We start from the raw sequence: 24,076 nt of genomic DNA, 5'->3' as shown, positions 1-24,076 counted from the left end.
ATAATGAGCATATAGCAGGTTTCAAGTATTTATTAAATTAAATTAAGATGAACAATTTATTTTTTGGAAAACCCAAGCAATCAGAAGTCCCCCATGCATGCTAGAATGATCACAACTTCAATTTCATCCATATGCATTCCCTATGCCCTTATTATCACCCTACCTGTATCTGCAAATCAAACCCCACCTATTTGGTAAACCTTTGTTCATCCTTCAAGGCTTTACCAGGTCACTTAATAGCCAGCTCAAGAAATGAAATTGAAGGGCAGTCTAGAGTATTAGAACAAGCAATGACTTTGAGTTAGCCAGGCCTGGGTTCAAATCATGGTTCTACTTTTTCAGACATGTGTGATTTTACGTGATTCATACTCATAGACTCATTTTATCTGTGAAAGGGGAATATCAGTACTAACTTCCTCCTCATCATCATAATCATCATCATGACTTTAATAGTTTTGAGTGTTTACTAGCACTGATAATTTTTCCAATGCCCTAACATGCATTATCTTATTTAATTCTCAAAATAATCTTATAATAAACATGTTATTATCCTAATTTTATATATTAGGAACCTGAAGCACAAAGAGCATAAACTATTTCATAGATTTGATATAAATATTGAATAAATATGTAAAATACTCAGTATATAGTAAAATTTCTAGTTCTATCCCCTTTATATATGCAATAGGTTGTTAAGGAAATCAAAATAAGTATCTGTATAACCAAAAAACCTGTTATGATTGACATTCTTGTCCAAATCAAAATGTTATCCCCAGAAATACCAATGTACAATTCTTAATATGTCTAAGTACTTGTCCACCCAAATTTCTTTCCTTTACATTTAAAATCAACCCTTATAGGGGCGCCTGGGTGGCGCAGTCGGTTAAGCGTCCGACTTCAGCCAGGTCACGATCTCGCGGTCCATGAGTTCGAGCCCCGCGCCGGGCTCTGGGCTGATGGCTCAGAGCCTGGAGCCTGTTTCCGATTCTGTGTCTCCCTCTCTCTCTGCCCCTCCCCTGTTCATGCTCTGTCTCTCTCTGTCCCAAAAAAAATAAATAAACGTTGAAAAAAAAAAAAAGAATTGAGGAAGGTGTTATAAGAGTCAAGATTTTGGGTAAATTAAAATAAATGTGTTACATAAGAGCAGATAATCCACCATGTGACTGTGATCACGAAGAGGGCTCAAAATGTGTTTGTTCCCTTCACTAAAACAGTAGAAGTGCACCAGTGAAAAGGGCACAGTCATCACAGGGAAACTCAGGCTGTCTTTTCATACTAAAGTTGATATTTGATGCTGCTGCTACATTAATGTGTCCTTAACATAAATAAAAATGGTAGATTCTTAGAATGGTTAGAGGCTGGTGGTGGCAAGTAACCCTCAGAGGCAATGTGGCTATAGTTACCATAACAAGAAGAAAGGCCAGAATAGTACTTTGGCCTGAAGACTTCTTTGGCAGTTGCTAATGAAACATAATGTTCTTAGATGTGAAATAGATGGGAAACAGGCTATAATATTTCATGATTTATATGACAAAGAAAATCAAGAATTGGCAAGCAGAAGATTGCTTTCATCCAAATAAAATATCAAAATCATTAACCCAGCTTTGAGATCTGAGTTGGTTCTCACACCCAGTGTCCATCAATTGAAAAGGAGTCTAGACTCTCTTGAGAATGGATTGCATAAAGCTGTGGCAAATATAAACAAAAATATAGGCAAAATGTGCAGTCTTTATTTTCAAGGAGGCTTGTAGTAATTGACAGAATAACTGCACACAGGAGAAGAATATCAAGATTTTTTGAAGTCTATTGAATATCAGCACTGACAATGAGAACAAGAGAACTGAACAGTCATTAGAGTCCTTGGGTAAGAATGTGTCTTATGGAGACCAGATAATAAATGGAATCCTGACCCAAGTACATCTCAGAATATTGCTAATTGGCCTGAAGACTTACATTGTGAACATTTTTCTGGTTCCCTAATTCAAAATTCGGAAAGATACAGTTACCAGATGACATATACTTCACATTAGTTCTCATATCTGTGGATTAACAATTATGATACCAGAAATGGTCAGAGGGAAGTCCATAAAACTCCCCCTTGGTCAGAAAAATATTAAGTCACAAATAGTATGGTTTTGAGATGCAACTGCAGATATATACTGAAACTCTAAAATTCATAGGATTCTGGGGTAGTGATCCTGTTCATGTGCTCTTTTAATTTAACTGTACATTGCATTTGCTGTTCTTCCTGCAGAGTGAGTTGGACTGAGGAGTGACAATTAACCACCATAAACCGAAATCAAATCTACTTCTACAGTTTTCTATTTCAGTAATTCACCATAACCATTATTCTGCAAGCCAAAAATCTATCAGCATCTATGGCATCTCAGTCTATCTCATTCCTCATGGAAGTCTTGTCAATTTTACCTCCAAATTATTGTCAAATCTGTATTCATCTATTTCTACTGCTCTTCCCTTAATTGAAGCTACCCACATCTCTCACCTAGAAAACTATATCAACCTCTGAACTCATCTCCCCACATCCACTTGCCTCCTTCCAATCTGTTTTTCATGTTGCATCCAAGTGATCTTTTCTAAATGAAAATCTGGTCATGTTTCTCACTACTAAAATATGTTTTCAAAGACCTCCTTACTCTTAGAATAAAAATTAAAGTCATTAACATTCCTTTTACCTACCTCTCTAGCTTCAACTTGGGCCAATAAGCCCCTTGCTATTTATATTTCAAACCTTGGACTTTCCACTTGTCAAGTGCACCATTATCCCCAGGGCACATAGTTTCCTTTTCTTGGACTATGTGGTTTCACAGACATCTCCTCCCACTTCACCTAATCAACGTTGACTCATCCTTTTGATCTTACTTTGCTTGTTCCTTCTCAGGAAAGCCTTCTCTGGTACTAGCACCTGATAGTAGGCAAAATACATGGTAAGAATTAAATAAATATCTGTTGAATGAGTGTATAAATAATGCATAGACTCACACCAGATGACAGGAAGCAAAAGACTACCTGACAAACCTGAGGCTAGAAATGAAAGAAAAAGCATGACAACATTTCCTGAAGATCCTTTGAGGCAAGGATCCCACCACTAATGCAAAGTGGTCGAATAAAAAAAAAAAAATCTAGTTCTGACCAATTATATACTGCTCTCTCAGAAAGCATTAAGTACGCACTGGGAGATAGATGCTAAATTTCTGCAGTTTCCCTCTCTTTTCGGATAGGTAAATTTTTCAGCGAAACATACATTCTTCTTTTGAACAATTATTGTGATGATAAGCCTCATCTGTTAGGGTGTTTGTGACTAAAAGTAATGCAAAACCCAACCAAAATAGTTTAAACTGGAGCGATTTCACAAAGTGAAAATCCTGGAATTAAGGAGGTATCACAGTTAATGTAGTTATTTTGAAATATCAAGCCCTAGAATTTTTTCCATCTTTCATCCTGTTTTCTTCAGGGAGTTAGCTTTTCCCCTCATGAGATGGCACCAGGAAAACTAAGACTCATATATTTATATAATAACATTCGAAGGTTGAAAAAGAAAAACTCTTGCTTTTTTTCCTTATTTAGGAGAAAGAACTTTTAAGAAGTCTCTCCACCACTCAGCAGACATTTCCTTCTGACTTACTAATCAGAATAATGTCACAAGTCCATTGCTGAATCAATCTCTAGAGAAGAGAACATTGCAATTGGCTAAGACTATCAGAGCTTCACTCCTAGAGCTGAAGAAAGGTGCTGAAGCACAGGGCACAGGTCAACTGAGCAAAACGAACATTATTTTACCCAGGAAGGGGGTAATTGACAGCAAACACTTTCTGACACCCTGTCATTTAGTAAGGAACCACTGTGAACACATCATTCTACTATATTTAATGCACATCTTTTATAGTCTTAACAATAACTCAGCAAAGTTGGTGTGATTTTTACAGATGAAAATATTAAGACTTAAAGGTTGAACACTGGTACACAGGTAATATAATTAATGGCATGGCCAAGATTTAAATGTAGGCCTGACTTAAAGATCTGTTATTACAGGGGCACCTGGGTGGCTCAGTTGGTTAAGCTTCTGACTTCAGCTCAGGTCACGATCTCGTGGTCCATGAGTTCAAGCCCCTTGTCTGGTTCTGTGCTGACAGCTCAGAGCCTGGAGGCTGCTTCAGATTCTGTGTCTCCCTCTCTCTCTGCCCCTCACCTGATCTCTCTCTCTCTCAAAAATAAATAAACATTAAAAAAATTTTTTTTAAGTTCTGTTATATTATTTACGCATTGAGATTCCAATAATAAACAAAATTTGAATATTTGTCCACTAAAATATTCAATTTCAAATACTCTATATTTTCTATTCAATAAACAATATCTCCTAAAGTTTCAGACACAAAGATACGTCGTTTAATTTAAAACAGGCAAATTATTAGGACACTTGGGTGGCTCAGTCAGTTAAGCATCCAACTCTTGATTTCTACTCAGGTCATGATCTCACAGTTTCCTGAGTTCGAGCCCCATGTTAGGCTCTGTGCTGACAGTGTGGAGCCGGCTTGGAATTCTCTCTCTCTCTCCTCTCTCTCTGCACCGCCCCCCCACTCGCGCTGTCTCTGTCTCTCTGAAAAAAAGAAATAACCTTTAAAAAAAAAAAAACAGTTTAAAACAGGCAAATTACTTAACCTCTCTGTGTCTTATTTTCTTTTTCTATAAAATAGTAATAATAGCTTCAAGTTCATAGGTTTGTAAAAATACAAATGAGCCTGGCACAGAGTAAAAGCTTAATATATTTTACTTTAGATAGTATTCCCAGCTCAAAGCTGATACCTTTTATGTATGAAACAATGTTAGGTAGTAGAGAAAAATAATTAAAACAAAATAAAAACAGAACTATCTCTTTTTTTTAATTTTGCTTATGGCTTTTCAAATGTGTTCTTTGAAACATGTAATCAATTTTTATTCATAAGAACACCTTTTATAGGATTAATATAATGATGACACTTTAATGGTGCCTTTTTTTCCCAGCTTTATTCAGATAGTATTGACACAAGGAAGATATATAACACAAGGAGGTTTAAGATGTATAATGTGATAATTTGATGCTTGTATACTACAAAAGAATTACTACAATAACGTTAGTTAACACACCCCATCTTCTCACATAATTGCCATCTTGTATGTGCATGAGATAACATTTAACATCTACTCTCATAATGGGGCCCCTGAGTGCCTCAGTCAGTTGAAATCTGACTCTTGATTTCTGCTTAGGTCATGATCTCGTGGTTCATGAGTTCGAGCCCCATATCAGGCTCTGCACTAACAGTGTGGAGCCTGCTTGGGATTCTTGCTCTCCCTCTCTATCTGCCCCTTTCCTGCTCTCTCTCCCTCTCTCTCAAAAACTAAATTAAATAAAAAATAATAAATAAATAAATAAATAGAATCTACTCTCTTAAAAACTTTCAAGTATATAATATAGTACTGTTCATCATCATCACGATGCTGTAATTAGATCCCCAGAACTTATTCCTCTAATAGCTGGAAGTTTATACCCTTTGACCAATACCTCCCCATCTTCCCCATCGCGAGCTCCTGGCAACCATTATTCCACTCTATTTCTGATTTCGGGGTTCTTTTTTAGACTCTGCATATAAATGGTATCATACAGCATTTGTCTTTCTCTGTCTGACTTATTTCACTTCACACAATACCCTCAATGTCCATGTTGTTGCAAAAGGCAGGATTCCCTTCTTTTGTATGGCCGAGTGATATTCCATTATACATATGTATACTTTCTTTATCCTTTAATCATTGACAGATACTTAAGTAGTTTCTATATCGTAGCAATTGTGAATAATTCTGCAGTGAACACGGGGGTGCTGATGTCTCCTCAACATAGTGTTTTCATTTCCTTTAGATATATACCCAGAAGTGCAAGTAATGAACATATAGCAGGAGTCAGCATGGGGCTGAGGTGGGCAGCTCTGAAGTCCAAGATGAGGTTAGGAATTCACTTTAGTCTCCTTCTCCCAAGGAGATGGTGTTTCACTCTTTGCTGAGCCGCTGGGGCTTAAAAGTAGGGTAATAGTGGTAGTGTGAATCTATTTTTCCTACCCTCCTCAGTGTGCCCTTTCTTATTTCTGTGTTTCACCCAAGGTGCTGAAGTCTCTCACCTGGAATCCTGGGCTTTTGTGAAGGTATTTTTGTAAGCAGATAGTTATTCAAATTGATGTTTCTGGCAGGGGATGGGGGTAGGTGGATTCCCATGCCATCAGTGTTTGGGCCACACTTGTACACAGGCCTCATTCTGAAAGCCTAGAACAAAGGTGGCAGCTAGGACACAAACTCCTTCCCACCACTTAACCAAAGCCCAGCAATTTATTTCAAACTCTAGCACTTCCTTCTTCTGGAAATTTGAAATGTTCCACAAGGATGCACTCAATTTGTTTGTGTTGTTTTATGACAGCCTTAGTCATTCAGCTTTCTTTAACCTAATTTCCTTATTTTCCTAATGACCCATTACTCAAACCACCAAATCTCATTTCTTCCACTTTGTTTGTTCCTCATTGTTTCTTCTATCCCTTTAATACATTCCAAACACACATTTTCTGTGATCTCTGAATAACGCAGTAACAGCTTGAATTCCAATCACAAAAACAATAGCAAACTTTAGAATGGACAAAGAGAAAATCCCCACAGTGTGTCTTATTTACTGAATTTCTGCTTTGAATGGACTCTGCAGGGGATTACTTCTATAAATCTATTGCATATAATATTGAGTTTTAAGGTCACTAAACACTATGATTGACCGTAGATAAACTGAACCAGACATGAACTTTGTTTTCTTACCTTTTCAATCCATTTTCTTTGTCTACATTTTTCAGTACCACTGCCAACCAACTATTGTCCTCACTTCTGTATCTCACTGCTTGAAAGTTCCCTCCACCATAGCATAGCACTGAGACTTTACCTCTGAATTTTATGTATCTATGGCCAGTGGCAGGGCTGTTATATCACATTTGGCAATATGCATGTAACTTATCAAAAGTCACTGGCTGTGTCTCATTTAATCCCTACCATCTGAGTAAGACAAATCAAAGGAATTAGACCAGGGGCGCCTGGGTGGCGCAGTCGGTTAAGCGTCCGACTTCAGCCAGGTCACGATCTCGTGGTCCGTGAGTTCGAGCCCCGCGTCAGGCTCTGGGCTGATGGCTCAGAGCCTGGGGTCTGTTTCCGATTCTGTGTCTCCCTCTCTCTCTGACCCTCCCCCGTTCATGTTCTGTCTCTCTCTGTCCCAAAAATAAATAAACGTTGAAAAAAAAAAATTAAAAAAAAAAAAAAAAAGAAATTAGACCAATTAAATCAAGTTTATCCACAGGTTATTGTGGTATCTTCCTAGATTATATTTTAATTTTAGGAGGAGGTTCTTAGAAAATAACCCAGTGAACTATCTAGAAATTTCAAGTGCCCTATTGTGGTCACTAAGGTTTACATCAGAAGGAAAAAACAGGATAGTTTTTGGTACTGAGATCTAGAAGCAGAGCCTAGAAATTTGCCATGTTCTTATTGATTATAAAATTGTGTAACTGATGAGGTTTTGGGGATGACACTGGGGTTCACGGGGTCTGGAGCCAATGGCCAGGAAAGAATTCTTCAAGATATCTTTAGTGCAAAAAGACACTTTTATTAAAGTAGTGGGACAGGATCCATGGGCAGGAAGAGCTACCCAGGGACCATGAGGAGAGACTGGTTACATACTACTGGGTTGGGGGAGGTAAAGTCCAGGGGAAGGCTCAAGTGAGATTTTCATATGCTAAAGAAGATTCACAGGATACTGAAGGGCTAGCTATTGTCAAGCTAAGGTTGTTTTTCCCTCTAGCAAAGCATTAGCATTAAGATAGTAAGGAGTTCAGGAGTTCTCGGAGAAACATTTCATTCTGCCAGCCTCAAGTATTTGTCAATGGGCTGCAGGTTATAAGGAAATTTAGTTCTATCTTCCATTTTCTTCTGCCTTTGTTTCCCACATCACTATGGAGGGGTGATGGAAACTTAGGTCCTGTAGGACTATGATCTCTATCAGTTAACCATTTGTTTTTCCCCTTTCCTTTGTTCTTGAGCAGCCAGGAGTATCTGAGGAATATCACACATATCCCACCTGGGGAGTCGGGGTGGGGGGGGGGGGTGGTTTGAGGCCTGGCAGCTTGCCTTATCCTTATGCTCCCTCATCAGTAGCAGGTCCCAACACAACTTTTTATTTTCTGAAGAGTGAATTATACAGAGCAAAATGGAGTTTCTCATGTCAAGCAGGAGTCTGTGTCAAGAAGGAGTGTCATGCAGGGGACTGTGTTAAGCAATGACACATGCAGTTAAAGGTACTGCAGCTATAAGACCAGCATCAGCTACCAACCAGAAGTGATAACAAGCAGAACCAGAGAAGTTCTGTAGGGGACCAAGGCCATTTAAATCCCTTTAAAAAGGGGAGAATTTTTGCAGCAAACTGTCAGACTCTTCAGACGTTACCCCTCTATGTCTGACCACTTAGAAAAGGCAGCTGTCTGCTAAAAGCTCTGCCCAGTTGATCTCTGAACAAACCGAGGTCCTTCACTGCTTGAACATAGTAAGCTTTAAGTGCTGAGAGCTGACCTGGACTGGACCTAGGCCGTTTCTCAACTGCACATCCACAGACTGACCTCGTTAGTAACGAACCTGGTTCGTTAACTTCCCACACCATTGTTTGTTGTGTAGCTTTGCTACAGAACCTGGGCTGGATCACCCAACAGAAGAACCAAAAGGCCCTAGGAGATCTTGGAAGGCAGGAGGTTTATTTCACACCGGCGGGCTCAGAGGAGATCACTCTCCAGAGGTCTGAGTGCAAGCATGGGGGACGTTTTGTAGTCTGTTACTTCCTCATTAGTAGTAGTTTGGCATGCTCGGCAAGCAAGTTAGGAAGGGAACCTGGAAGGGGAGTCTTCGGGCAACGGGACTGGAATTCCCCTATCAGTCCTGTCGGCCATCTTATAACATAATTTTTCCCCATCAGCTTGTCTTCTGTTCTGTGACCTTTGTAAGAAGCCAAGTTGAATCACATGCTGAAATGTCACTGAGTTTGGAATCCTGAACCTGCTTTATAATTGTGATTAACTTTGCTTTATGACTGAATACAGCCGACATTGTGTAAAGACACGACTCGTGTGTTCACCTTCGTAGCGTGCTCATGACATGAATCTGAGAGACTAAGAGAAAAATTACCAGGTGTACTCACAATTGCAAAGAAAAGACCCCCCCCCCCCCCCCCCGCCGTTTCCGAAACCAGCCAGGGCGTGCCCGGTTGTGGTCTGACCTAAAGGCGGGAACCAATCAAGTTCTGCTGAGTGGTTTGAAAAAAAGGCAGGAACCAATCAAGTTCTGCTGAGTGTTCAAATTTAAAATTTTTTTTTTCAATGTTTATTTATTTTTGGGACAGAGAGAGACAGAGCATGAACGGGGTAGGGCAGAGAGAGAGGGAGACACAGAATCGGAAACAGGCTCCAGGCTCTGAGCCATCAGCCCAGAGCCTGACACGGGGCTCGAACTCACGGACCGCGAGATCGTGACCTGGCTGAAGTCGGACGCTTAACCGACTGCACCACCCAGGCGCCCCTAAATTTAAATGTCAACCAATAACATCTGTGTAACCTCGAAAAATCCCTAACTTGTTTGTGCCTGTCTATAAAAGAAGCTGTAAGATCCTCGCTCGGGGCCTCTTAGCGTCACCGGCAACGAGTGTGTGGAGGACCGGGTTTGAACCTGCAATAAACGACCCTTGCCGCTTGGCTTTGACTCTGGACTCTGGTGGTTTGTTTTCGGGGAGTCTCTCGAATTGGGGCATATCATTTGGGGGCTCGTCCGGGATCCCCCCAAGCCCACCAGACCCCAAGTCAACGGGTCGTCCCTGAGACCGATCGGTAAGTGAGCCGGCTCTGTCCGTTTCTGTTTGTCTGTTCGTTTCTGGCTCTTCCGCGCGGGATCTGTATCGGGGACTGACACAGCCCTGGCGGACGCACTATAGGGCAGTCAGTCGGGTCCAGTAGGAGACGTCCACTGGCACCCATCTGGGGCACCTTTTTGGGCCCATCAGAATTCTTCTGTTCGGGTGACTGGCACCCGTCTGGGGCACTTTTTTGGGCCCATCGGAATTCTTCTGTCTGGGTGACAGACACCTGAAATGTGCTAGCGATCTAAGTGTTGTGTTCTCTATTCTATAACCTTTAAGTGTTAAACCCCTTCTCTTTCGCAGGTGACCTGGCCTGGCCCAGCCAGAAATCCTCATAACTTTACTGTTTCTCCTTTTAATCCTTTCCTCCACCTCCAGAATACAGATGGGCCTATCTCAAAGCACTCCCCTTTCTCTCCTCGTTGCTAACTTCAGGGATGTTAGAACCAGAGGACAGAATTTGAGTCTAGACATCCAGAGGGGAAAATTAATAACCCTCTGCCGCTCCGAATGGCCAACCTTCGGCATTGGATGGCCAACCGAAGGAACTTTTTGCCTCCCTATAATCGCTAAGGTGAAGTCAAAAATTTTTCTACTGGGTTGCAAGGGGCACCCGGATCAGATTCCCTACATTCTTGTATGGCGGAATTTAGTGGAAAATCCACCCCCTTGGTTGGCCCCCTTCCTATCCTCGGGAACGTGTAAGGTCCTTGCCATGTGGCCTGCAGATCCCCCAAAATCAAGGACACCAGCCGCGCCCTTGTATCCCATATTGCCCGATAATCAGGACCTACTATCCCTAAACCCTCCACCCTATCATCCCCCTCCCCTCGTACCCCAGGCCCTGCCCACAGCAGCCGCCCCACCAGTCGCCCCGCTAGTTGCCCCCCTAGGGGAACCAGGAGGACTGGAAGCGGCAGCTGCGCCGGAACCAGGAGGACGGGAGGCAGCAGCCGCGCAGGGCCCCATTGAAAACGAAACCAACCGCGAGAGGCCAGCCGCCCGAACCCGCGGGCGCACCCAGCGTGAGCCAAACCGTCGCCTCCCCGACTCCACTGTGGCCCTACCCCTGCAGGAAATAGGACCCCCAGATGAAACAGGCAACCCCCGACTCCAGTATTGGCCCTTTTCCACCAGTGACCTTTACAACTGGAAAACACAGAACGCTCGATTCTCTGATAACCCTAAAGACCTAATAGCTCTTTTAGACAGTGTCATGTTCACCCACCAGCCCACCTGGGACGACTGTCAGCAGCTCCTCCGCATCCTGTTCACTACAGAGGAGCAAGAGAGGATCCAATTAGAAGCAAGAAAGCTGGTTCCCGGAGACGACGGTCAGCCAACATCTAACCCTGACCTCATTAATGCGGCTTTCCCCCTAACCAGACCTCCACAGGATGAATGGGACTACAACACGGCAGAAGGTAGGGGAAGGCTACTCATTTATCGCCAGACTCTGATGGCGGGTCTCCGGGCTGCAGCTCGCAAGCCCACCAATTTGGCTAAGGTATATTCGGTCGTACAGGGAAAGGCAAAGAGTCCAGCTGCTTACTTAGAGAGATTAATGGAAGCCTTTAGGCAGTTTACCCCCATGGATCCAGAAGTCCCTGAGAACCAGGCTGCTGTCGTTATGTCCTTTGTAAATTAAGCAGCTCCTGACATTAAAAAAAAAAAACTCCAAAGGCTAGAGGATTTAGAAGGTAAACAGATCCAGGATCTGCTCCGTATAGCACAATGGGTCTACAACAACAGGGACACCCCAGAAGAGAGACAGATTAAGGCCACAGAGAAAATGACTAAAGTCCTGGCCGCTATAGTCCAGAAAGAACAGCCACCCCCAGAAGGCACTCAAACAACACGCCCTCCCAGGCGGCACTTAGATAAAGATCAATGCACCTATTGTAAAGAAAAAGGCCATTGGATACGAGAATACCCCAAGAAGAAACAACCCCGCCCCAGCCAAGGACAACGGCAGCCTAAAATAGCCCCCATACTGTTTACCCAAGATACAGAATAGGGAGGACGGGGTTCGGATCCCCTCCCCAAACCTAGGGTAACATTGCAAGTGGAGGGGACCCCAGTCCAGTTCCTAGTTGATACCGGGGCACAGCACTCAGTTCTGGTCAAGCCCCATGGAAAAGTATCTAAAAAATCATCCTGGGTACAAGGGGCCACCGGAATAAAGAAGTACCCCTGGACAACTCAGAGGACTGTGGACTTAGGAACTGGGAAGGTAACCCACTCCTTCCTGGTCATTTCCGACAGCCCCTGCCCCCTGTTGGGGAGGGATTTGCTTACCAAAATGGGGGCCCAAATTCATTTCCAGCCGGGGGGACCCACAGTGACTGACTTTCACAACCAACCCTTATCTGTACTCACTGTGAGACTGGAAGATGAATACAGGCTCCATCAGAAACCCACTCCTCTGGATCAGGGTATCAAGCCCTGGCTTCAACGCTTCCCAGACACGTGGGCAGAAACGGGTGGTATGGGGCTGGCAAAACATCGCCCAGCCCTATTTATAGAGGTCAAGCCCAGGACGGACCCCGTCCGTGTGTGCCAATACCTCATGCCCGCGGAAGCCAAAAATGGCATCACACCGCATATCCGCCGCCTCCTTGACTTTGGGGTCCTACGCAACTGCCACTCAGCATGGAATACCCCCCTGCTGCCCGTGCACAAACCCAACAGCGGGGAATACAGACCAGTGCAGGACCTGAGAGAAGTCAATAAGCGGGTGATGGACATACATCCAACTGTTCCTAACCCCTATACTCTCTTGAGCGCCTTCAGCCCAGAAAAACAATGGTATACTGTTCTGGATCTAAAAGATGCTTTTTTCAGCCTACCACTAGCGCCTAAAAGTCAAGAGCTATTTGCATTCGAGTGGACAGATCCAGACAGGGGCATAAATGGCCAACTCACTTGGACCAGACTGCCACAAGGATTCAAAAACTCTCCGACCCTGTTCGACGAGGCTCTACACGAAGATTTAAGTGAGTACAGACAACAACACCCTAATATAACTCTCCTACAGTATGTTGATGATCTCTTTTTTTTTTTTTTTTTTTTTTAATTTTTTTTTTTCCCAACGTTTATTTATTTTTGGGACAGAGAGAGACAGAGCATGAACGGGGGAGGGGCAGAGAGAGAGGGAGACACAGAATCGGAAACAGGCTCCAGGCTCTGAGCCATCAGCCCAGAGCCTGACGCGGGGCTCGAACTCACGGACCGCGAGATCGTGACCTGGCTGAAGTCGGACGCTTAACCGACTGCGCCACCCAGGCGCCCCAGTTGATGATCTCTTAATAGCTGCCGAGACACTCGAAGCCTGCATCCAGAGAACCAAAGGTCTCCTGCGAACTCTGGGAACCTTAGGCTACCGCGCCTCAGCAAAGAAGGCGCAGATCTGCAAGTCAGAGGTAACTTACCTGGGTTACTTACTGAGAGGGGGGCAACGCTGGCTAATGGATGCCCAGAAGGAGACTGTCCTTCATATTCCCAGACCGCAGACACCATGGCAGGTGAGGGAATTCCTAGGGTCAGCTGGGTTCTGCAGACTATGGATACCAGGGTTTGCTGAATTAGCAAAGCCTTTATACCAGGCAACAAAAGATCAACAGCCCTTTAGTTGGACGGAAGAAGCCGAATAGGCCTTCCAACAAATTAAAACTGCTCTGCTATCAGCACCTGCCCTGGGACTCCCCGATGTCTCCAAACCCTTCCACCTATATGTAGATGAAAACCGAGGCATAGCTAAGGTGGTGCTAACCCAGCATTTGGGCCCTTGGTGCAGGCCAGTAGCCTATCTGTCTAAAAAGCTGGATCCAGTGGCCGCCGGATGGCCACCCTGTCTCCGGATGATTGCAGCCACTGTCCTAATGGTAAAGGACGCTGATAAACTGACCATGGGCCAAGAGCTACAAGTCACCACCCCGTATGCCATCGAGGGCATCCTCAAGCAGCCGCCTGACCAATGGCTGAGCAATGCCCGACTCACTCATTACCAGGGACTGCTGTTGAACCCCCTCAGGGTCATCTTCACCCCTCCAACGGCCCTGAACCCAGCATCACTGCTGCCAGACCCAGACATGGGAACCCCACTTCATGACTGCGCCGACATACTAGCTCAAGTTTATGGGGTCTGGGAGGACTTGCAGGACCAACCATTATCGGATGCGGACGCCATCTGGTTCACCGATGGAAGCAGCTTCATTCACCAGGGACAAAGTTATGCGGGGGCGGCCGTAACTTCAGAAACCGAGGTGGTTTGGGCAGAAGCCCTACCCCCCGGAACCTCGGCCCAGAAGGCTGAACTAATAGCCTTAACCCAGGCCCTAAAATTAGGAAGAGACCGCAAGCTAACCGTGTACACTGATAGCCGATATGCCTTTGCCACCGCTCATGTACATGGGGCGATATACAGAGAATGGGGCTCCTCACAGCTGAAGAGAAAGACATCAAAAATAAAGAAGAGATTCTAGCCCTGCTAGCAGCCTTATGGGAATCCAAAAAGCTAGCGATTGTGCATTGCCCAGGACACCAGAAGACAACCGACCCAGTTTCCCGGGGCAACAATTTGGCCGATCAGACTGCAAAAAACATAGCTCGGCCCCCAGCGCAATTACTGACCCTACAGCTGCCAGACCCTGGACCCCGGGAATTGCCCCCCAGCCCTGAGTATTCAGAAAGCGACATTCAATGGATGAGTAAACTTCCTATGACCCGAATCAAAGATGGCTGGTGGAGAGACTCCAAAAGCAGCATTATACTCCCAGATAAACTAGGATGGCAAGTTCTAGAGCAGATCCATCACAGCACCCACTTAGGTTCCCAGCGAATGTTGGACTTACTGAGACAGACTGGACTAAAAATCAGAAATGTCTCTGATAAGGTCGATCAAGTAGTCACTAAATGTACAGTGTGCCAACTCAACAATGCGAGTAGCAATCCTCAGACAACAGGGGTAAGACGAAGAGGGAGCAGACCGGGGACCTATTGGGAAGTAGATTTCACTGAGGTAAAACCAGGAAAATATGGATGTAAGTATTTGTTAGTTTTTGTAGATACCTTTTCAGGATGGACTGAAGCCATTCCAACCAAGAATGAAATGGCGCAGATTGTAGCCAAAAAGATACTAGAAGAAATCCTGCCCAGGTATGGTTTCCAGTAATGATAGGGGTCAGACAATGGACCCGCATTCATCTCTAAGGTAAGTCAGGGACTGGCTTCCATACTTGGGGCTAACTGGAAATTACATTGTGCATACCGACCCCAAAGTTCAGGACAGGTAGAGAGAATGAACAGAACATTAAAAGAGACCCTAACCAAATTGACCATGGAGACTGGTGCTAATTGGGTAGTCCTTCTCCCCTACGCTCTGTTCAGGGTGCGTAACTCCCCATACAAACTGGGACTCACACCCTATGAAATAATGCATAGTAGACCACCCCCCATCATCCCTAACCTAAAAGATGACCTTGTCAAAACTGAGAATGATAATGTAATGCCCGATGTTCTAAAACCTCCCACAAAAGACCACCAGAGTTGTGAGTCAAAGCCAAGCGGCAAGGGTCGTTTATTGCAGGTTCGAACCTGGACCTCTGCGCACTCGTTGCCGGTGACACACAGAGGCCCCGATCAGAGTTGGTATAGGGTTTTTATAGACAGGGACAAACAGCATAGGTGAGTGAGGGTCCTGATAGGTAAATTCTAAAGTAAGGACATTTGTGGTTTTCTGATTGGGCGTCCTTTGTCTGTTACTTGTGGTGGGAGAGAGAAAAAAAAAGGGGAAGGGGATAGGTGAGGAATGTGTTAAACAAGCAAGATTACAGAAGCGAGAGACGCCAGTTAGTTTAAGTACAACTACTCATTCCATTACATTTAGGAAGGTTTACAACCCATTCTACTACACAGCGGGTTACATTCAGGAAAGGTCTCACAATGCTCATAGCAAACAGCAAGCAAAACAGACTTCTCAGCAATTGTATTTCTTATCAAAGATCCATAATAAACAGAAAAGAGAACCTAGCTTTAAACTAAGGTAGGGCTGTTATTTGGATTGTTCCTTTCATTCCCCCCTTTTTCTTGTGCCTAAAGAGCCAATCTTGGATCTTCAGTTTTCTATTTGTAATGTCTCGAGCGGTTGGTACTGAGTTCGTAAGACCATTAATTGTACAGCATTGAACCTGTCTTGGACAAAATTAATAATTCTGTTTATGATACAGGGGCCGAATGTGAGAGCGAGAAGTAGGATGGCCAGAGTTAGAGCCCCTGCAGTAATGAGTTCTCTTGCTGGTGTCTCCGCACGTATACCCAATCTCCGGGTCGGTAGTGATGCGGCTCAGGAGGGGGCCCATTCTTATAAATGTCTCTCAATCTGGGCCAAACTTCCTGGTGGGTGTGCTGGAGTTCCCTCAGGGAAATAAGAAGTTCATGATCATCAAATTCAGTTAACACATTAGACTATAGGTTGGGAATTATAGGGGGGGCACTCCATACATGATTTCAAAGGGGGTTAATCCAAGTTTGTAAGGGGAGTTCCGCACCCTAAACAGAGCGTAGGGGAGTAAGACTTCCCAGTTAGCGCCAGTCTCCATGGTCAATTTGGTTAGGGTCTCTTTTAGGGTTCTATTCATTCTTTCTACCTGTCCTGAACTTTGGAGTCTATATGCACAATGTAGTTTCCAATCGGCCCCAATAAACTACGCTATCCCTTGTATTACCTTTGAAATGAATGCTGGTCCGTTGTCTGATCCTATTAGGGTAGGGAATCCGTACCTGGGCATGATGTCTTCCAACATTTTCTTTGCTACTATCTGCGCAGTCTCATGCTTGGTGGGGAAGGCCTCTGTCCATCCTGAAAAGGTATCTATAAACACTAGCAGATATTTGTATCCATATTTTCCAGGCTTTACCTCGGTGAAGTCTACTTCCCAATAGGCTCCCGGCCTGGTTCCGCGAGTTCTTGAGCCAGGGTTTTTCCCGTGGTTGGTGGCGTTAGTTAGTTGGCAAGCTTTACAGCTAGTAACTATCTGTTCGATTTTTGTCCTAGAGTCTTTGATGGTGATCCTAGCATGTCTTATTAAGTCTTGCATTTTTCTCGTGCCCATATGAGTGGCTCGGTGCATCTTGGATAAAACTTTATTTCCCATTTCCTCTGGGAGGATTATGCTACAGTCTGCTGCTCTCCACCATCCGTTAAGGCACTGAGTCATAGGCAATTTTTGGATCCAGTCTAGGTCTTTTTTAGTGTAGGTGGGACTTTCTGGTAAACTAGCTGGACCGGGGTCTGGTAGGGTGGTCATTAAAGCACAGTCCACCTGTAAGGCCACCTCTCGGGCCACCTGGTCAGCCAAATTATTTCTTCTGGCCACCGGTGTGATCGGTTTTTGGTGGCCTGGGCAATGTATGATGGCTAGTCGTTTAGGCAGCCAGAGTGCTTTTAAAAGAGCCAATATTTCTTGTTTTTGATGGTTTTCCCCTCTGCAGTTAACAGTCCCCTCTCTCTGTATATAGCTCCATGTATGTGGGCCGTAGCAAAAGCATATCTGCTATCGGTGTACACATTTAGTCTCTTGTCTTTTCCCAAAGTCAGTGCCTTGGTTAAGGCCACAAGTTCAGCCCGTTGGGCAGAGGTGCCAGCTGGCAAAGGCTCTGCCCAAACCGTCTCAGTTTCAGTTGTGACTGCTGCCCCCGCGTACCTTTGACCCTGATGTATAAAGCTGCTGCCGTCAGTGAACCAGGTAACTTCGGCGTCTGGCAGCGGATGGTCCTGTAAATCTTCCCGAACTCCATGAACCTGTGTCAATATCTCAGCGCAGTCATGGAGAGGGGTATCTAAGTCCGGGTCTGGTAACAGGGAGGCAGGGACGTAAGATGCCTAAGTCTAGGAGGCGACGGATATGTGGTGTGATGCCATTTTTGGCTTCCATTGACATCGGGTATTGTCGGACCCGAACTGGATCTGCCCCCGGCTTCAGCTCTATGAATAGAGCTGGGCAATGTTTAGCCAATCCCATACCCCCGGTTTCAGCCCATGCTTCCGGAAACTGCTGGAGCCAGGGCTCTATGTTTTGACTTTGTGAGGGTGGCCCCTGATGGAGTCGATATTCATCTTCTAATCTTAGAGTAAGTATGGTAATGGGTTGGTTGTGCGGGCCAGTCACTTGGGGGCCCCCTGGCGTAAAATGAATCTGGGCCCCCATTTTAGTGAGTAAGTCTCTTCCTAATAAGGGGCACGGGCTGTCAGGGATGACTAGGAAGGAATGGGTGACCTTTCCATTTCCTAGGTCCACAGTTCTCTGGGTGGTCCAGGGATATTTTCTTATTCCAGTAGCCCCTTGGACCCAGGAAGATTTTTCAGAGATTTTTCCATGGGGTCTGATCAAGACCGAATGTTGTGCCCCTGTGTCGACTAAGAATTGAACTGGGTTCCCCTCCACTTGTAGCGTTATAGGTTCGGGGAGGGGATCCGAACCCCGTCCCCCCTATTCTGCATCTTGAGTGAAGAGGGCGGGTGTGGTTTTTGGCGGCCACGGTTTTTGACCATGATGTGGCTTTTTCTTTTTAGGGCATTCTCGAGCCCAGTGGCCTTTTTCTTTGCAATAGGCGCATTGGTCCTTATCTAGGGGCTGGTGTTTATCCAGGGGCTTTTGGACAACAGTAGCCAGGACTTTGGTCATTTTCTCGGTGGCTTTAAGTTGCCTGTCCTCTGGAGTCTCTCTATTATTATAGACACGCTGGGCAATGCGGAGTAAGTCCTGAATCTGTTTTCCCTCCAGGTCCTCTAGCTTCTGGAGTTTCTTTTTAATATCAGTGGCTGCTTGATTTACAAAGGCCATTACAACAGCAGCTTGATTTTCGGGGGCCTCGGGGTTCATGGGGGTATACTGTCTGAAGGTTTCCATTAATCTTTCTAAATAAGCGGCAGGGCTCTCTGTCTTACCTTGTATTATTGAATACACTTTTGCCAAATTAGTGGGCTTGCGTGCAGCAGCCCGGAGACCCGCCATTAGAGTCTGGCGATAAATGCGCAGCCGTCCCCTACCTTCTGCCGTGTTGTAGTCCCAGCCATCCTGTGGGGGTCGGGTCAAGGGAAAAGCTGCGTTAATGAGATCAAGGTTAGCAGTGGGTTGGCCGTCATCTCCAGGAACCAGCTTTCTTGCCTCCAATTGAATTCGTTCTCGCTCCTCGGTGGTGAACAGGATTCGGAGGAGCTGCTGACAATCATCCCAGGTGGGTTGGTGAGTAAACATAACGCTGTCTAAGAGACTTATTAAATCTTTAGGGTTGTCAGAAAATCGGGCATTCTGGGTTTTCCAGTTATATAGGTCACTAGTAGAGAAGGGCCAGTATTGAAGTCGGGGATTCCCCGTATCATCGGGAGGCCCTATTTCCCGTAAGGGTAAAGCTACGGTGGAGTCAGGAAGGCGGAGTCCTGGCTCACGTGGGGCCCGCCTACGGGTATGTCCAGCCGGCCCTTGGACTTTGCCCCCACTAGGCATGGGCGCGGGTTGAGCCTCCCTATTCTCCAGTTCTCCTATGGGCTGGGCTATGGGAGGCTCTGCCGGCGCAGCAGGGATAAGGGCAGCTTGCGGAGTGCGAGGAAGAACCTGATAAGGGGGAGGGTCAAGGAAAGGTAAATCTTGGTTGTCGGGGAGATCAAAGGGTGCAGCTGGAGTTGGCGGCTTGGGAGAGTTTTTTTACTAAATCTTGCCACACCAGAATATAGGGAATCTGATCCGAGTGACCTTCTTTCCCTGGTAGGAAAATTTTTGATTTTATTTTAAGGACCACAGGGAGGCAGAAGGTTCCCTCTGTAGGCCAATTAACCCCAAAGGTGGGCCATTCAGAGCGGCAATAGGTAATTAACTTCCTTTTGTGAATGTCTAGGCTTAAGCTGTGTCCTCTAGCTTTTACGTCCCTGAAATTGGCGAGGAGGAGGGAGAGAGGGGTGCTCTGCGTTTGGCCCATATTATAATTCTGAGGAAGAGGAGAGGAGAAAGGGGGGGGGGCGCCGCTGGCCAGGGGGCAGGAAGGAAAGCCGCAGGGAGCTGAGAAAGGAGGAGAGAGAAACAAAGGATGGAATAATTAATTCTGATCAGCCGAGAAAACACTTAATTCCAATAAAACATCCGACCTATGAAAGAAAAACAAGAACTAACAAAAATCTTTCACAGCGGTTCCAACTTTCTTGGCTAGCCCGACAGAGAGGGTTACGGCGGTATTTACAAGGGCCCCGGGGTGACAATACATTTAGACTGACAAAGAAGCACTCTTTAGACTGACAAAGAAGCACTCGCGTACTCGCCCGTCCGCGTCCCTCGCGGGAACTTAGGTGCCTCTTAGCATGGGCGGGCAGGTATAAACCCCCTGCTCGGATCAAAAAGATTTTGACCGCCTTAAGCCGTATGAGGATCACCGCGGAAATCGGGTTAGAGCCCACTCGAATCCCGTAGCTTATGCTGTGGGACTACACATAAGAAGCACTCGCGTACTCGCCCGTCCGCGTCCCTCGCGGGAACTTAGGTGCCTCTTAGCATGGGCGGGCAGGTATAAACCCCCTGCTCGGATCAAAGAGATTTTGACCGCCTTAAGCCGTATGAGGATCACCGCGGAAATCGGGTTAGAGCCCACTCGAATCCCGTAGCTTATGCTGTGGGACTACACATAGGGTAAGTCAGGCGCGTGCCCCTGACTCCCAACAATCATTCCATTCAACAGACAGACACACAGACATACATCACATCAAAATACCGGTAATAATTGGCATGCCTAGATGGTTTTTCTTCTTTTTTTTTTTTTTTTTTTTTTTTTACACGCCTAGAGATATTTTTAGCACTCTGGAGGTTCATAAAGAAAATGAAAGTATTTAGTTCGCAGGCGCGTTGGGCGTAAACAGCCCCCAGAAAAGAATCCAGATGGGCCAAGGAGCCCCAGATGGACCGACCTGGTCCCCAGATGGGCCAAATAGCCCCAGATGGACCAACCTGGTCCCCAGATGGGCCAAACAGCCCCAGATGGGCCAAACAGCCCCAGATGGACCAACCTGGTCCCCAGATGGGCCAAAGAGCCCCAGATGTCAGTGGACGTCTCCAACTGACCCCGGCTGGGTGCCCTATAGCGCGTCCGCCAGGGTCACACCAGCTTCCAGACAGAACCGGTTCTCCAGAGAAGAAGCACAGATTAGAGAGAAAAGGAAGAACGTTAGAGCCGGCTTACTTACCGATCGGAATCAGATACGACCCATTGATCAGAAGTCTGGTGAGCTCGGGGGAGATCTCGGTGGGACCTCCAAATGTAATGCCCGATGTTCTAAAACCTCCCACAAAAGACCACCAGAGTCGTGAGTCAAAGCCAAGCGGCAAGGGTCGTTTATTGCAGGTTCGAACCTGGACCTCTGCGCACTCGTTGCCGGTGACACACAGAGGCCCCGATCAGAGTTGGTATAGGGTTTTTATAGACAGGGACAAACAGCATAGGTGAGTGAGGGTCCTGATAGGTAAATTCTAAAGTAAGGACATTTGTGGTTTTCTGATTGGGCGTCCTTTGTCTGTTACTTGTGGTGGGAGAGAGAAAAAAAAGGGGAAGGGGATAGGTGAGGAATGTGTTAAACAAGCAAGATTACAGAAGCGAGAGACGCCAGTTAGTTTAAGTACAACTACTCATTCCATTACATTTAGGAAGGTTTACAACCCATTCTACTACACAGCGGGTTACATTCAGGAAAGGTCTCACAATGCTCATAGCAAACAGCAAGCAAAACAGACTTCTCAGCAATTGTATTTCTTATCAAAGATCCATAATAAACAGAAAAGAGAACCTAGCTTTAAACTAAGGTAGGGCTGTTATTTGGATTGTTCCTTTCAATAATGGTCTTGAACTCTTGCTCTCCCTACAAGCCTTGCAGAGGGTCCATGAAGATGTATGGCCCAAATTAAAAGAACTTTATGAAACTGGACCCCCGCCTATTCCTCATCAATTCCGACACGGGGATTGGGTCCTCATCAAACGTCATCGGCAGGAGACTCTGGAACCCAGGTGGAAAGGACCCTTCCAGGTCATCCTGACAACGCCTACAGCCATCAAAGTAGATGGAATCGCCGCCTGGATCCATTACACCCACGCCAAACCGGTGGACCCGTTCTCAGACCTCATCGGACCCTCAAAGACAACCTGGACTATTGACCAGACTAAGGACAATCCTTTAAAATTGACCATACGCCGCCAACGGACTGAGCCGTAACTATGGTACTTGCCCTCCTCTTGATTGTTCTGCAAATTCTGTCTGTAAATCCAAACCCCCACACCCCCTATAATTTGACATGGGAAATTACTAACTTAGAGACTCATGAAATCTACAACAAAATCCTAGGAACTGCCCCATTAAATACCTGGTGGCCAGATTTATATTTTAATTTAGAAAAAGTCAGTCCATTAGAAGAAATGGAAGGAGGTAAATGGAGGCAACTGCAAAGGAGGGTATCAATAAGTAGAAATGGATTTTATGCATGTCCGGGATTTAGGACGGGGGCAATGAGGCGCACATGTGGAGGGTTTGAAACCCTCTATTGCGCAGCCTGGAGTTGTGTCCCCAATGATGGGGAATGGAAGTGGGAAGTAAAACCCCAATTTATTGAAATGTCCTATGTCCAACCATGTACCCGCACCAGGTATGATGAAAACTGTAACCTTATTCGTGGAAGATTTACAGAGAAGGGGAAAAAGGACAGGCGGTGGGTCTCAGGACTCACTTGGGGACTCTACTTATATCAACGTCCCCTCTTTGGGACTGTCATTCAAATAAAATTAAAAGTCTCCCCTCTTGTACAACCAGTGGGGCCAAATCAGGTATTGAAAAACAAAAAAAAAAAAAAAAAAAAAAAAAAACAGATAAGCTTATCCCCGGGCAGATCTCCACTACTCCCTCCAGCAGGACCCCCATCCTTACCCCAGGAGTAAAACCACAAGCTGTCCGAGAAAATCAGAACCCAGAAGGCATAGACTCCCTATGGAAATTGCTAACAGCAGCGTATGAGGCCTTAAACCGATCGGACCCTGAGGCAACAAGGGCCTGCTGGCTATGTTATGATATAAAACCCCCCTTCTACGAAGCCATAGGTCTAGCTGCCCCTTTTTCACAATCAGGAGAAGAGTCGCCAGCAGCTTGCAAGTGGAATCGAAAGGGCCCCGGCCTCACACTGCAAGCGGTCACTGGCAATGGGACTTGTATAGGAAAGGTCCCCTCTAGCCATATCCAGCTCTGTGCCCCGACTAATTACTCTATAGATGAATCTAAATGGATAATTCCAGCTCCTGACAGTTGGTGGATTTGTTCTAAGACAGGGCTCACCCCATGTGTTAGCAGAAATGTTTTTAATTCGTCAACCGAATATTGTATCATGGTATTAGTATTTCCAAAGGTTATTTACCACCGAGAAAATGTTGTATATGATCTGTGGACAGAAGGGACGGAAGCAAGAGAGTCAATAAGAACAAAACGGGAACCCTTTACGGCCATAACCTTGGCCACCTTATTTGGCCTCGGTACCATAGGGGCAGGAACAGGGATCTCATCACTAGCCATCCAGCACCAGGGGTTCAATAGCCTAAGGGCAATCATTGATGAGGATATAGCCAGACTTGAGGACTCAATCTTGCACCTCGAAAAATCTCTGACCTCCCTTTCTTTTTTTTTTTTTTTTTTTTTAAATTTTTTAATGTTTATTTATTTTTGAGACAGAGAGAGACAGAGCATGAATGGGGGAGGGGCAGAGAGAGAGGGAGACACAGAATCGGAAGCAGGCTCCAGGCTCTGAGCCATCAGCCCAGAGCCTGACGCGGGGCTCGAACTCACGAACCGTGAGATCGCGACCTGAGCTGAAGTCGGACGCTCAACCGACTGAGCCACCCAGGCGCCCCTCTGACCTCCCTTTCTGAAGTGGTCCTACAGAACCGAAGGGGGCTAGATCTAGTCTTCCGCCAACAGGGAGGTTTGTGTGCAGCCTTAAGAGAAGAATGTTGTTTTTATGCTGACCACACCGGAGTAGTCCGAGAGTCCATGGCTAAAGTTAGAGAAGGCCTGGCCAAACGGAAGCGTGAACGAGAACA

General features: G+C 45.6%; 1 protein-coding gene across 1 annotated transcript; it reads left to right on the top strand.

Moving 5' to 3' along the window:
- The first annotated feature begins 343 nt into the window (after positions 1 to 343).
- Positions 344 to 22,211, top strand: LOC123586637. The gene is made up of 3 exons (XM_045455840.1): positions 344 to 348; positions 10,671 to 11,388; positions 21,868 to 22,211. The coding sequence occupies exons 2-3, from the start codon at positions 10,680 to 10,682 to the stop codon at positions 22,209 to 22,211; spliced, it is 1,053 nt and encodes a 350-aa protein (XP_045311796.1). The 5' UTR covers positions 344 to 348; positions 10,671 to 10,679.
- The last annotated feature ends 1,865 nt before the right edge of the window (positions 22,212 to 24,076 follow it).

This window comes from Leopardus geoffroyi, chromosome C3 (genome assembly GCF_018350155.1).
Source record: "Leopardus geoffroyi isolate Oge1 chromosome C3, O.geoffroyi_Oge1_pat1.0, whole genome shotgun sequence".
Lineage (NCBI taxonomy): Eukaryota > Metazoa > Chordata > Mammalia > Carnivora > Felidae > Leopardus > Leopardus geoffroyi.
The sequence above is the reverse complement of the archived record's forward strand: the minus strand, read 5'-3'. Positions and strand labels throughout refer to the sequence as shown.

Bases quoted from the DNA above. Each gene is read 5' to 3' on its own strand.
- LOC123586637 (XM_045455840.1), top strand. From the start codon at position 10,680: ATGTGGCCTGCAGATCCCCCAAAATCAAGGACACCAGCCGCGCCCTTG. The intron at 11,389-21,867 runs GTAGGGGAAGGC...TCTCCCTACAAG, and splicing joins GGACTACAACACGGCAGAAG to CCTTGCAGAGGGTCCATGAA.